Below are 13,667 nucleotides of genomic sequence, written 5' to 3'. Positions count from 1 at the left end.
AAGTGACAATATCAACTGAACATCGTAACATCTGAATTACATTGCCCAACCCAGTAACCCTCGGTACCCCTCTCTACTCACTTTATTTTTGAGCGTATTTACTACCATTCTTAAGATGTAAATAATGTGAGCAATGCGAGGTAAACATCTTCGCCGTTGAGAAAGAGTTTTGTGCCTCGAGTCGAGGTCGTATCTTATAGGCTAGCGTATATAGACTTCGCTCTGAGTGAGTCAAAGAAATCCCGGGAAGAGATCGTGGACGAAATAATCGACAAGTTTATTTTAGGATCTGAAAAGCAAATTGTTTATATGTATATATATTATTCAGTTTTTGGTGTATCATCTAGGCCTGTTTTACAGTTGTCGGCCACGGTTGTCGGGGAAGTTCACGGTTGGCGGCTAAGTTCACGGTTTTGTTGGCGTTCATGGATTTGGTGGCGTTACATAGACGACATTTTCTTCATCTGGACCAGGGATGAAGACAGCCTCCATACATTCATTGACCACATCAATTCCTTCCACAGGACCATCCAATTCACTTCTGATTTCTCCCAACAGGAAACCCACTTCCTTGATGTTACAGTCCAGAAAAAGTCTAATGGTATCACCACTACCCTATACTCTAAACCCACAGATACCCACCAGTACCTCCACTCATCCAGCTGCCACCCCCGTCACTGCAAAACCGGCATCGCTTACAGTCAAGCCCTCAGACTTCGCCGTATCTGCTCCGAGGACCCTGATTTTTCCTTCCATGCCAGGAATCTGCAGAAACATCTCTGTGCTAGGGGCCACGGGGCCAGGGCAGTCCAACTGGCAATTAACAAAGTTCGTTCTCTCCCCAGATCTGAAGTTCTCAAACCAAAAAGTGACAAGGAGACCACCGACAGAATACCGCTTGTGACCACCTTCCATCCCAATCTACCCCCTCTCCGCAAAATCCTGTTTGATAACCACCACATTTTACACACTTCTGATCGTCTCCAACAGGCCGTTCCCGATACTCCCCTTCTAGCACACCGACGCCCACCGAATCTCAGGGACCTCATTGTTCGTGCTGAAGTGCCCTCCCTCACTAACCATTCTTTTCCCATACAGCATGGCACCTTCAAATGCACCAGCAACAGGTGCATCATATGTGAAATACACCTTCACGAGGGCGATACTTTCACCAGCAACTCTACCAGCCTGTCTCACCAAATCAAGGGCAACATCACATGCACTACCACTAATGTTGTATATCTCATCACTTGCAGAGTTTGTAGGGTACAATACATAGGGGAAACCAAGACCACACTCAAGAAACGATTCTACGGGCACAGATCCACCGTCAACACAGCAAAGCTGGACACTCCAGTTGGCCGCCATTTTAACCTCCCCAACCACTCCATCACTGACATGATGCTACAGGGCATCGAATCTTTAGGTACCCGTCCTGACTCGGTCCGTACTAGCAGGGAGAAGCTCTGGATGAGACGACTTCGCACCACCCAACCTCATGGCCTGAACATCCAAGAGGGGAACGACTGATTTTTCTTTCCTATCCACTTTCAATTTATATATACATATAATTTTTCCCCTCAGCTCTTTTGAATAGGTACATTATAGTTTCTTACTCTACTTTCCTCCCATATCTCATACAAGCTCAGCTCCAATTTTTCCTTCCTTATTCAGGCGATATAATAATTATTATATATATATATATATATATTTGTTTTTTCTCCACTCACCTCTTTTAGATTTACCACATTTGCTTATTTACATGTATACTATGGTTTCTTCATAATACACCCCCTCTCTTCTATATTTGCTTTTACCTTTTTAGGCAATTTGCTTCCTCTTTTTCACATATACAGATTTTTTTTTTCTTTCCTACTATATAGTCTTATGTTTTTTTCCCGTCACACCTAGCGGATTACCATATCAGTTACACCATATGTGTATATATTTATATATTTTTTCATATACATTTCTTTTGTGGATATATTTATATACATATCACTTATAGATACATATTTACACTTACCTTCTTCTCTTAGTTTGTTTAATGCTTTATCATATATACTTATATGTCTTTTGCACATTATCAGTTGTTCCCCATTCTTTTTCTTCTTTTTTTCCCCCCCACTCTTATGCACCAGTTTATTAAGCCTTTCTTTGTAACTTGTTTGACCCACCTCTCACTAATTCTCTAGTTATTCATCCCTCTATCACTGTTTTGTTCCAGATCCTGTTTGATGTTGCCTGCCTCATTATCTTAATCCCTCTTGGCCTTACTTACACTAACTTCCCTTTGTGTCTGCCTACTCCTTTTCTTTCATCCCCTTCACTAACCTGATTGGTCTTCTCTACTCACTAATGCCCCTTTTGTCTCCTTGTTTCTAGTGTTGCTGTAGCCTGTTTGTGGTCTATATTATGGTTGTTCCACTTTATATGTTTGTCATTTTGCCTCCGACGAAGATTCTGCTAGGATCGAAAGCTTAGGCCCCTTTTTGACTTTATAAGTTCACGGTTGGCGGCTTTGCCCTGAAAATTTTCAGGGTTGTCGGCGCCCGCCCACCATGACGCGTGGTAGCGAGAACGTTGCAATGATTTGATTAGAATTTGGGTGTCACAGAGGTCATACATTGAAATATATCGCTCTCTTGATCAGAGGTAATGAAACAAAAAATTAGAAGTTAGGTGTACATATTTATAATCTGAAAGTGGCAGGAGGCAAAAGCTTGACTCCATGCTATTGAGAATCTATCCAGTTACTTCCTTAGTTCTTAGTCAATCTATCCCTTTCAATGATAACGAAAATGCTTGTCATTGGTTTGTATTATGCATGAAAAAACATTCATTAAAAATGTTTTGAGCTACATGTGTGATCTTTTAGTAAAATTCATGAAATTAATGATTCATTTTTCTATCTTTTCCAATTTTTTATCTTCAAGATTTTTTCACATTTTCAACTGACTCAAAAAACACTAAAAAGTTTGTGACGTGTTCCTTTACATTGGAAAATGTCTCTTGTGGATTTGGGGAAAAAGTTGCTGGAAGCAGCAAAAGGAGGTCGAGATGAAGAAGTCCGCATCTTAATGACCAATGGTGCACCGTTTACCACAGACTGGGTAAGTATTTAAATAGTGTAAATTCAGATTCATAGTTCTTTGTAGATTTTCAGTTTTGTGCTGTTTAGGCAAGCAAATTAAATTTGGGGAAAATATGCTTTATTCCTGTTTTTAATTCATCTCGGTCTAGCCAGAGTGACACAGTCGCAAAGTTGCAACCCATCACAGTTGTCTCAAATGGTCATAGGCCTACAGCTGCAGGTTGACATGCATCTGCAATTATCAAAGACCCTCTGATTTTCTGAAAAGATTTAATTGTTTCATTCAGGGATGCCACTTTTCCGATTAAGTAGATTAATCTGAGAAAAAATTCAGAAAGGGGCTCTGCATTCTTCAACTCTCAAAAAGGTGCTGCCCCCAAGCATTGTCACACCTTTTTTTTTAAAGAGACCTAGTGTCTTTCCTGTCTATTGATGCAAACTAGATCAATAATCAAAACTATAGTGGCAAAAATTACAGATGTACATGTAATTGTTGAAATTATGATTTTCAGCAGTGATGGACATGTATGTGTTTTGATCAGGGCGTGCACATCGCTGCAAACTGTTAATTTCTATCTAAAATAATGCTCTATACTCTTTAACATGACAAAGCCCACAATCTTTTATCTAGTCTTGACCCTTTGGACAAGGTCCTGTGATTTAAAGGAGAGCAAAAGACTTGGATCAAGTTAGCTTGTATGAAAACAGGAAAAATAAAAGAATAACATCAATGAAAGTTTGAGAACAATTGGACAAACTGTTATGAAAATTGAATGCCTCATTAAAGTGAAGTTGGTTTGTCGGTAAATAGTCTGTCAAACCAAAGTTCATGGGTTGAGTCCACCCCAGGCGGATGACTGAAGCCTATGTTGTGTGTAAAACGTCTCTTCCTTGTTCCATAGATGCAGGCTATGTTACAGTGGAAAACACTCCATTCCTTGGATTGGACATTAAATGGAGACCCCATGTAAAGAGAGTCACCATCTTTGCATGTTAAGAACCCACTGCATTATTCGTACAAGAGTAGGGGGATATCCCGGTGTAGTGGTCCACCTGCACTTCCCCAATCAGTATCGGGAGGAGAGACCTGCGGGTTATAGTGATTCAGTTTGCTTTTCGTCTCCTAGGCATTGGTGATGCCAAACAAACAATGTTAAATCACTTATGTTATACACATCCTCCCATTGGCAATATGACCAAGATTTGTGCTGTCAGAGAAGTACAACTCTCCCCTTTGTAATATACCCCAAAACATCTATTTTTTCTACTTATGATAGTACAAACTCTTTGTCCGTGATATATTTTATGAAAACCCTATATTATGCCCTCCCATGAAAAAACCCAACTGAGCTATTGTGAACTTGATAAGAGTGACAGTTTAAGAAAAATGTATAGAAGAGTAATTGTGGAGGTGCCAACTGTGACAATATATAACACATGTTGGTTGCATTGCCAATGGTATGCCCACACCACCAGTGATCGCAACATTCAAATGCTCATATCTTATTATTTGTTCAATTTCTCTCAAACCTTCATTTATTTTTTTTCTTTTATTTTTCTATTTTTACACAAGCCAATTTGTTCCCATGGTTTCATTCACCTGTATTGATTAAAACCCAAGAACTCAGAAATATAGTTATCCCAAAAGAAGAAGAAGAAAAATTATTTTATTGAGGAAGTATAATTTCTTTCTGTAAATTTACATTTTCTATTTCAGCTTGGTCTATCTCCTCTCCATTGGGCTGCCAAGCATGGACATGTAAGCACATCAGAAGTTTTAATTCGGGCGGGTGTCAGTCGAGATGCTAGGACTAAGGTTGACAGGACACCACTACACATGGCATGTCAAGAAGGCCATCAACAGGTTGCAGAAGTACTGATAAATGCTGGAGCAGACATTGATGCACATGATATGGTAACAATTTTTTAATGTCAGTTGTTACTTCAGCGTATATTTTCTGGGGATGAGGTCAAATTGGAATAGAAACATGGAAGTGCATGAAACTTTAGCTGGCTGTACCATAATTATTTGTCTGTACTTTACTATACATGTACATAGTGTGCTATCTATTTTTAATCATAATAAATAACAAAGACAATATTAAAACAAATTCAACTGACTCATTTGACTATAAAAGGATATTTTTTCAATAGATATTATTTAGGTGAAGGGTTTTAGACTTAATAGTGGTTTTGTACTTATAGTTTTGTTGCAGTTACATGTATCACAGAGAGCAAAAATACTGGACAGTGTGTATTCTTGTGTAGCCCATAAGATCAGCATTGGTTAGTTACAGTAATAATAATGTGACTAGATAATTTGACTAATCCAACATTGCCCTTGACAATCAATGATATGTATATTTATCCTATCATAGAGTCACAATAACACTGTTTTGAGCAAAAATCATTGCAAGAGCATACCCATTTCTTTATTTATGGAGGTTGAAATTGAGAGGACTATTATGGAAGGGAATAATAAAAAAAAATTATATGAAAAATAAAGGTCTTATTAAAGTTGTCTAAGAAAGCACTCACAGTTTCATTGGTACATTCAATTTTATACATCACATTAAAAAGTATATGCATACATACTCTTTCAGAAAATACTGAATACTGATATTTGACCTTTCTGAGCAGAACCACTCTTGATTCCAACTGAAAATCACAAAGAGTGTCTTTTTGTGGAGTGTGGTCACACTACGTGATATGTGCTATCCACCCTAGCAAGTTATTTCTGTTACCACTGAAGATACCAACGAGATGATCATTAAATCACAGTTTTGATTTTGATTTGATTTATTTATTTCCACATTCCAATAACAAAAGTATATACAAGTGTAATCATTTTTTCTTAGAATAACGTAACAATAAGCAGATGGTATAATGGATAACATATGCATACATGCATTCTAACATTCTAATTCGAGTATAATTATACCTGATAATTTTTTTTTTTTTAGTTATTACAACAAATAAAAAAAAAATGTATACATATATCGACATAATACATTTTGAAATATGGGAGATTTCCATCTTAATAAGCTTAGAGCTTTAAATTGATGGAGGCCTTGAAAAGAAAGTGGAAAAAAAAACAATTTCGTTATCTGAGTAATATTGAATGTACAATTTTCTTATGTAGAATACTTGAAAACATTGGCAATTGCTCTAAAACAATATTGAGTTTTCTGGCCCCTCGTTAAGTAGTTCTTACAGCTCATCCAATATTTCTATTAAAGCCATCCAAAGTTAACTATAATCAAATTAGTTGCAAATTAGGATATATCAGAGATTTGAAACATATTTTTAAAGAATAAATATATACATTTTTAAAATTTCAGCTGAGAATGACACCACTCCACTGGGCAGTTGAAAGAGAACACATGGAGGTTGTAGGTTGCTTACTGAAACATGGAGCAGATATGACAAAGATTAACAAAGTAAGCCTCATGTCATTGGTTTTTACATACCGGTGTTTTATATATTTGAAGGTATTCTGGGAGTTTAGACAAATATTAAATTGTGAGCGGGTGTGTGCATATTTTTTAAACATGTTCATGTAGTCTATTAAAAAATGGAAATAGTGGTCCATTTTTAACAAACTTTTTTTGTAGTGCTTGGAGTGTCTAATTGATTATTTTTTATGTTCCCATTGCCAAATTGTGTCCCATGCTTCCCACCAACTTAAAAAAAAAAGATTTCACATAAGAACACCCAATCTGAGAGAAATAGTAAACAAATATGTAATATATGCATCTCATTTGCTTGATATAATATAATGAAATAGTCAATAATTTCATCACCAAGAAAACTCTTACATATAGCAGCGCTCTTTGAATATACAAAATTTCATATTGGTTGTATTTGTATTAAAATTAGCTATAATATGTGTTAGCCTCTCACAATGTCCATTCCTCATTGACTCATTGACCTCTTATTTCTTGTTTATTTTCACAGTTTGACAAGACATGTATAGATATAGCATCAGACCACCGGAACCCTGTTCTTCTTGACTTATTGACATCTACAATGGTGAGTAGGGATTAGGCTTCACTACATCAGCGATATTGAAAAAGGATCAATTATGTATTTAACAATGATTTATGGAAATAATTTTATTGCAGTGTTGAAGATCTCGGTAAAGAAAATGTATTTGAGGTTGCTAACTGAAATGATATATATACATGTACAGTTTGCATGTGAACCTTGTAAGGTGGATGAGGTGCTTAAACCACCTTGAATTTTTGTATTCCCATTTCCAAATCGTGTCCCATGTTAAACCTCCTTGTAAGGTGGTTTAAGGTGTTTGAGCCGGGATACTAGTATGCAGTGCTTAGAAACATTTGTATTAAGTTCTATATGTAAGCGTTCTTAATTTCATCATCACTTTAATTCAACTTTGAGAACTTACATGTACAATAAGATGGACTGAAAATTGCAACACATGAATGAAAAGGAAAATAAATGTTTAGTACACCTAGTATCTCTAAACTCTGTTTGGTTTTAATGCAGCAAATAAAGAATGGCAGCGATAATTCATTGCCCAACTTAGCATCAAGCACCATAAATCTAACAACTGCAGCCACTCCTACCATCAAGACTACTACAACATCAATGAGACCTAAAGCCAAAATCTCTGCCAGTCAGGGCAAAATAAGTCGTAAGTTTATAGCCTGAGTTTAGAGTGGAATTTATTGTATTCTTTGCTTCCGCCTACTGTATTAAGATGTTGTTAGTATTTGGTTTCAGGGTTGTCCATTTCTCTCATTTGTGTTCTCGAGACAACTTCCTATTTGACAGATCGATTATCTGATTTGCTAGGAAAACTCACCCGTTCTTACTATACTCTTAACATCTCTAGATGATCTTGTTTTTTAAATTTATAGAAAGGATATTGCACTATTGCTCTTCCATGTCTTTTTTTTAATTAACGTTCAGATGTAACATTTCAAATGTTATACAGTATTAGGCCTGCAGTTCTTGGGGAAAGTCTTATTCCTGTTTGAATTCTGCAGACTGTGTTTTCCACCATCTTTTTCTTGCAGAACTGCAATAGTCAGAACTTAGATTTAATCTTTCAGATGTAGAATTTTCTTGTGAATGAGATGAAATTTTCTGTATTATATGTAGAGCCCTTTTTCTTAAATTGTTTATAAGGCCGTTTATAAGCTTACGTTGCCATATACCTACACTTACTGCATGATGTCTGTTTTCCAAGTACTTTAGATAAAAAGAATTCATTATAAATTGACAATATTTATTTTAAAAAATTACATAAACAGCTAATTAATGAAGATGACTGTAATATTTGATGGATATTTTACATTTATTTTGTTATTGTTTTCTACATTTTAGACATGTAAGAGTGCATTTTTTGCTTCTCTTCATAGATCTTAAAAAGTACCCAGGTGTCCTTCAAAGAATATCCCATAATTATCTATGTAACAAACTTTGCTTTGGAGCAGAATCTGTGGAAATGTTCATGTGCTCCCCATCAAAACTGTCTTGCCCCCTTCGGACTTAAGTGTAGGGTGATCTTAAGCAGTCTATTAAATTAGACAGTGATAATTTTCAAAATGAAGTCTGAACTGTTCTCAATAACTTTTCTTTATAGTTGATCTTGGGCCTAAAGGCAGCACAAGTTCTACATCTGTACTTGCAACATTGGCTGCTCTTGCTGAGGTATCTGCTCCACTCAAATCAGCAGGTAAAAAATATATAGAGGGATTTTTTTATTAGTGGTGTAGGTCACTGACATTCAGTCACTTTTTAATAGATGTAGTAGGTCTAGACATAATTATATTTAGACAAATTCTGATTAATATTTTTTAAATTTGCATTTAAAATTGAAATCTGATTAATTTAGATCTTTGATATACTTTCCGTCTATCTTCATATCCATTATTTTGTAAACTGGTGTTTGACTGCTTTGTGTCAGTTCAACATTGATGCATCAATTATGAATTAATGGTGGGATAATCAAGGCATGTTTTATTTTGCCCTGGCGTGACCCTGCATGGTGGCTACATTGCGTATGTGGAGCTCACACTGTGTCGCTTGTGATGTACAGGTAATTATTCCTATATTGGAAATGAAAGAACTTTTCAGATTGAGCTCTATATTTATATTAATGATTATTGGATATGAATTAACGTTCAAATATTACTTTTTTGCTCACTCCCCCGCAGATCTCGGGTGTTGATTGTGCAGTTATGATGAAAATTGACGCGCACAACACTCACGATTTAATCTCCCACATTGGATAGTTAATTGTATCATAATTATTCAAATTTATTTTTAATTAATTGATTATGCTTATTGATGCATGAAATCATAATTTGGCTGTAAATCCTTAGATATTGCTCCAAAACTGCTATATTTTTTGTATGGACTCTTTTTTTGAATTCTTATTAAATGTATGTTGAAAATATGTCAGTATTATCTTTTTTTGCATGTTTTTTATCGATTTTAAAATTTCTAATATATTTCTTTGTGTTTTTTCAATGAAAATCATCAGTGACACTATTTCAGTCATTAATATAACATGAATAACTACTATTAAAGGTAGCCTAATTTGTGTTTGACCTGCAGGATCAAGGAGTGGATCATTGTCATGGCTTCAGGATGCTTCCATCACAGTACAACCAAATCAAACGTATACACTTACAGAGGCAGGACGTCTTGCTCTTAATCTCACCAAGCCAAAGGCAAAGTCAAAACCAGCAAGACGGAGAAAGTCTTCCAATCCAGAACCACTTCCAGTTACAACTTCATCAGAGGATGTCATGCTTCATCAGGTAATATCTCTTCTCCCTTCCTCTGTGAATACAATCAGGTGATGTGGGTCTGTTTTGTTGGAATATTTTTTTTTTATCTCTGCTCTTAAGGATACTGGATGCATTTACGTTTGTGGGTTGTCTGTCCACCCACACAGACTTAAAACACAATACAGTATGTCTCAAAACTGATTGTTTGATATTCTTGCGAATGTATGGCTGTATAGGTCTGTTTGTGAGGGTGTTTAGGTGAGGAAGTGTCAATGAAAGGTGTATGTATTGCAGAATAAATTATTGCAGGAATCTTGAATCATTTGAAAACAACATTTCAAGCTCATAGATAGATCTTATGTTGAAATACATTTAGCTTGGTTTGTAGTGTTTTGTAGTAATTAATGAAAGCTTGAAATGCACCATTGCAAGCAAAGGTTGACTGATGTGTATATGAATAAGTATACCATCAGGAGGTTGGTCAGGTGGTCAGGCTGGTGGTCCCTTGGCTTGCAAATCATTGGGATCTACCTCGTCAGTTTTCACTCCAAGACCTGTTGGTTTCAGAGTGAAGAACAAGACATTGTTTTAATCAATGGACGTTGAGGGCAGCAACACTTTGCAGTATTGCTTTTACAACTGAAGTACGTGCACAATTTGGTAGGCATGCCAACAAAACCACGAAGTGACACAATTTACTCAGGGATTACTAGCAAAATAGAGATAGAATAAAAGATCCTGACAACACTAGATTCAAATGATAGAAAAATAAAAATATACCAACAATAAAATAATAATGTACCTTATTTTAAAAATAATGTTTTCACTAATACATTGTCTTAATCTTTTTTTAATCTTCAGTAAACAGGATGAATTCTGTCATCAAATAAACCAATCTCCTAATTTTACCCCGATTTTGCCAAGCTCATTTTGTGACCACCCTTAAGCTCCACCTCCCCCTCAGAGAACCATTATAGTAGATTGTAGAGTTTATTTTTTTTCATTTCCTCATTTTCAACATTTTTGTTAGAAAAGTTTTTACATCAAATATGCTTTAAAATATGAAACATTTTTATCTGTATTTTTCCTAAAATATTAGGTGGTGATGACTATGATTTTATGACATTGCATGTCACTTATGATGACATAAATATGTGAGGTTGATACATTTTCCATCTAAATTTCGCGTCCCGTAAGGTTTGGCTGGTTTACCGAATGGTGGTATCTGAAATTCTGCATGCATGCTTACATAAATTGGTGTAAAACTATAGCATGAAAATAGTACCTGTGACATGGACCTTCGCCCCTTGATAGTTCATAAGTCGATACCTGTCAGAATATACATGGCTCGATACTAAACCGGATAATTTCGTTCTAATGTAAGGTCTAACGAAGGACTAGATCTAGGTGTAAGGCTTGGCTTTGCTCATGTTAGTGGCCGTATTTGATCCCTGCCTGATGGATTGCAAAAGCTGGGTCGGATTTGTGGATATTACATACTGTATACATATTTTTAGGCTCCAATCTACACTGAAAGTGAAAATTAAGACTCTAACCTTGAATATTTATCATTGCTCAACTGCCTTACATGTAGTGCCACAACAGTGACAGACCAAGTCCATATCCGTCGAGTCCATATCAAGCTTGGTCGATTTGGGTTGAGTATGCGGCCAGCACTGTTGTTCGCGCAGTATACGTGCATGTACCCATATGTGACCGGGGAAGTTTCGGCGCTGTCAGGACAGAAGATCAAGGTCTTGGCTCTGGTGTTGGCTGGTGTAGTTTTGGTAGGGGCAGGGAAATTAAGTAGAAGAATGGTAAATACAATGTCATAAGATTTTTATTGGTGTGCAAACTACAAAAAACATGATTACCTTTTTTCTTACTTTTTTAGCAAAATAGATTTCCATTATTCAAATATTATTTAACATTCTTTATTGAAGTTCTCATTATCCATGAAAAATGATAAAATTGAACAAACGAAAAAAAATCAACTCTACAATCTACCCCAATGGTTCTCTGAGTGAGGGGCGGAGCTTCGAGTGGTCACAAAATCTGAGCGGAGTGGACCTTTCTAATAGCAACACTGCTGTGTGTTGCTGCCCTCTACGTTCGTTGGTTTAAATATGTTGGGTAATGCATTGCCATGGTAACAACATACCATGGAAATACAATTTGAAAAATAAAACATTACCAGAAAAAAAAGTTACCTTCTGTATGAAGGTAGTATTTCTAAAATGGGTAATGGGCAATTCCACAGGTTGGTGAACGAGGTATGTCTGTTAATTCATTAATTTATCACTAATCCATATTTCATGGATGTTCAAAAATGATATATATTTTTAAAACTGAAATAATTTGTATCCACCCATGGTAGCTGGTTACTTGGAGGCATTATGTTTTGGGGTCAATGTGCTGTCAATCAGGATTTTGTTCTCGTGAAAACTAAAGAACCATTTGATAGATCAACTCCAAACTTTGTTCAAGTATATGGGTGCAGATTTTTTGGTCATGAAGTCAAAGGTCACATAGAGGATATACCTCAAAATCTCTTGTTCTTTGGATAACTAAATATCTGTTTGCAGGTTCATTTTCAACCTTATCTCATATGCATATTGGAGTGAGGTTGATTTAATTTGATTTTATGTCATGAGGTTAAAGGTTAAAGTCACAGGTCATTATATCCATGAGTATTCTACATGTAGATAAACGATTGGTGAATTTGTGATCATGTGAAAAAGTATAATTTCAATAGGAAAAACATTGCTGCAAATAGCTCCGTGTAGTTTTCTTCTCGCTCTGTATTTATATCAATATACTTTCATGGGGAGAACTGTGCATGCTCTTTCTCGATGTGTTCTCTCAACGTTAAACTGCGAATGCTCCCTGACTTAACCGGATCCAGATCTGTACGGTATATAAATCCGCATAAATAAATAAAGCTCTCGCTCAAATATTTTACCGACAATCTGAAAAGTCATTGTAGAATTGAGTATAGATTATCATGCAGAAAATATAGTTCTATGACGGCCATTCATGCAGGACATCTTAATTGATGGTGAATTAGTATACCTAATAAGGTAAGTTAAAATTCGATACTATAGAGTCTTAAAAATGAGTTAGCCTGCACGCTTTTCTTGAGTGCAACTGCAGCGGCGCAGCGTATGGTACCGGTAACTCTCATTTTAACTGCAGTCAGGTAGAAGCCTTGCGTAGCCTACCCAGGGACTGGTTAGCGTTAGCTAACTGGCCGAAGTTAGGACTAATTCTTCAACTTAAAGAGGGATATAAAACAAATATGTCTCCTATGAAAGCATACAGTGAATTATTAATCCTTGGTTGGATTGTCGGTCTATCTTCAAAGCCTGATATATTTAAAAAACTGTACAATATCCTTCAGCATATTACTAAGCATAGAACAACATTTTCAGTGAACCAACTGTGTTGATCTGTGCATTTTTAATGATATACATGTACATGTAGTGAGTTAAAGAATACTGCAGGGTGCGACATAAGCGCTTGCCCGATTGCCCGGGACAAGTAAAAGTTAGAGTCGGGCAAGTGTTTTGAAGTAAAAACAAAAACTGCTTGCCCGAATCGGGCAAGCAAAATTCTCACTGTGAAATGAAATTTTACAAAGTTTTCCCATATTTCACAAGAAAAAATACAGAAAAGATAGAGAAAAAACAAAGTTAACAACTTCCCTCAATTCATATTGCAAGCCGATTTGCGCTATTTTCTTAGATCTACACACAAAGACAAACACACACAAAGTCAGCATAGAAACATGTACTAGCTGGTGCACG

General features: G+C 36.1%; 1 protein-coding gene across 1 annotated transcript; it reads left to right on the top strand.

Moving 5' to 3' along the window:
* The first annotated feature begins 2,631 nt into the window (after positions 1-2,631).
* LOC129256875 (GA-binding protein subunit beta-1-like) lies at positions 2,632-12,186 on the top strand. The gene is made up of 8 exons (XM_064097904.1): positions 2,632-2,655; positions 2,937-3,113; positions 4,812-5,009; positions 6,436-6,534; positions 7,052-7,126; positions 7,607-7,754; positions 8,709-8,801; positions 9,686-12,186. Exons 2-8 carry the CDS (start codon positions 3,006-3,008, stop codon positions 9,931-9,933), a joined length of 969 nt encoding a protein of 322 aa, XP_063953974.1. The 5' UTR covers positions 2,632-2,655; positions 2,937-3,005; the 3' UTR covers positions 9,934-12,186.
* The last annotated feature ends 1,481 nt before the right edge of the window (positions 12,187-13,667 follow it).

Source organism: Lytechinus pictus, chromosome 3 (assembly GCF_037042905.1).
Source record: "Lytechinus pictus isolate F3 Inbred chromosome 3, Lp3.0, whole genome shotgun sequence".
Lineage (NCBI taxonomy): Eukaryota > Metazoa > Echinodermata > Echinoidea > Temnopleuroida > Toxopneustidae > Lytechinus > Lytechinus pictus.
This window is presented reverse-complemented; position numbering and strand designations above follow the sequence as displayed.

What these genes read in the sequence shown, in the direction of transcription:
- LOC129256875 (XM_064097904.1), top strand. Translation starts at nt 3,006, where the DNA reads ATGTCTCTTGTGGATTTGGGGAAAAAGTTGCTGGAAGCAGCAAAAGGA. An exon ending in ACATTGATGCACATGATATG is followed by an intron (nt 5,010 to 6,435) that starts GTAACAATTTTT and finishes TTAAAATTTCAG; the next exon opens with CTGAGAATGACACCACTCCA. An exon ending in ACTTATTGACATCTACAATG is followed by an intron (nt 7,127 to 7,606) that starts GTGAGTAGGGAT and finishes GTTTTAATGCAG; the next exon opens with CAAATAAAGAATGGCAGCGA.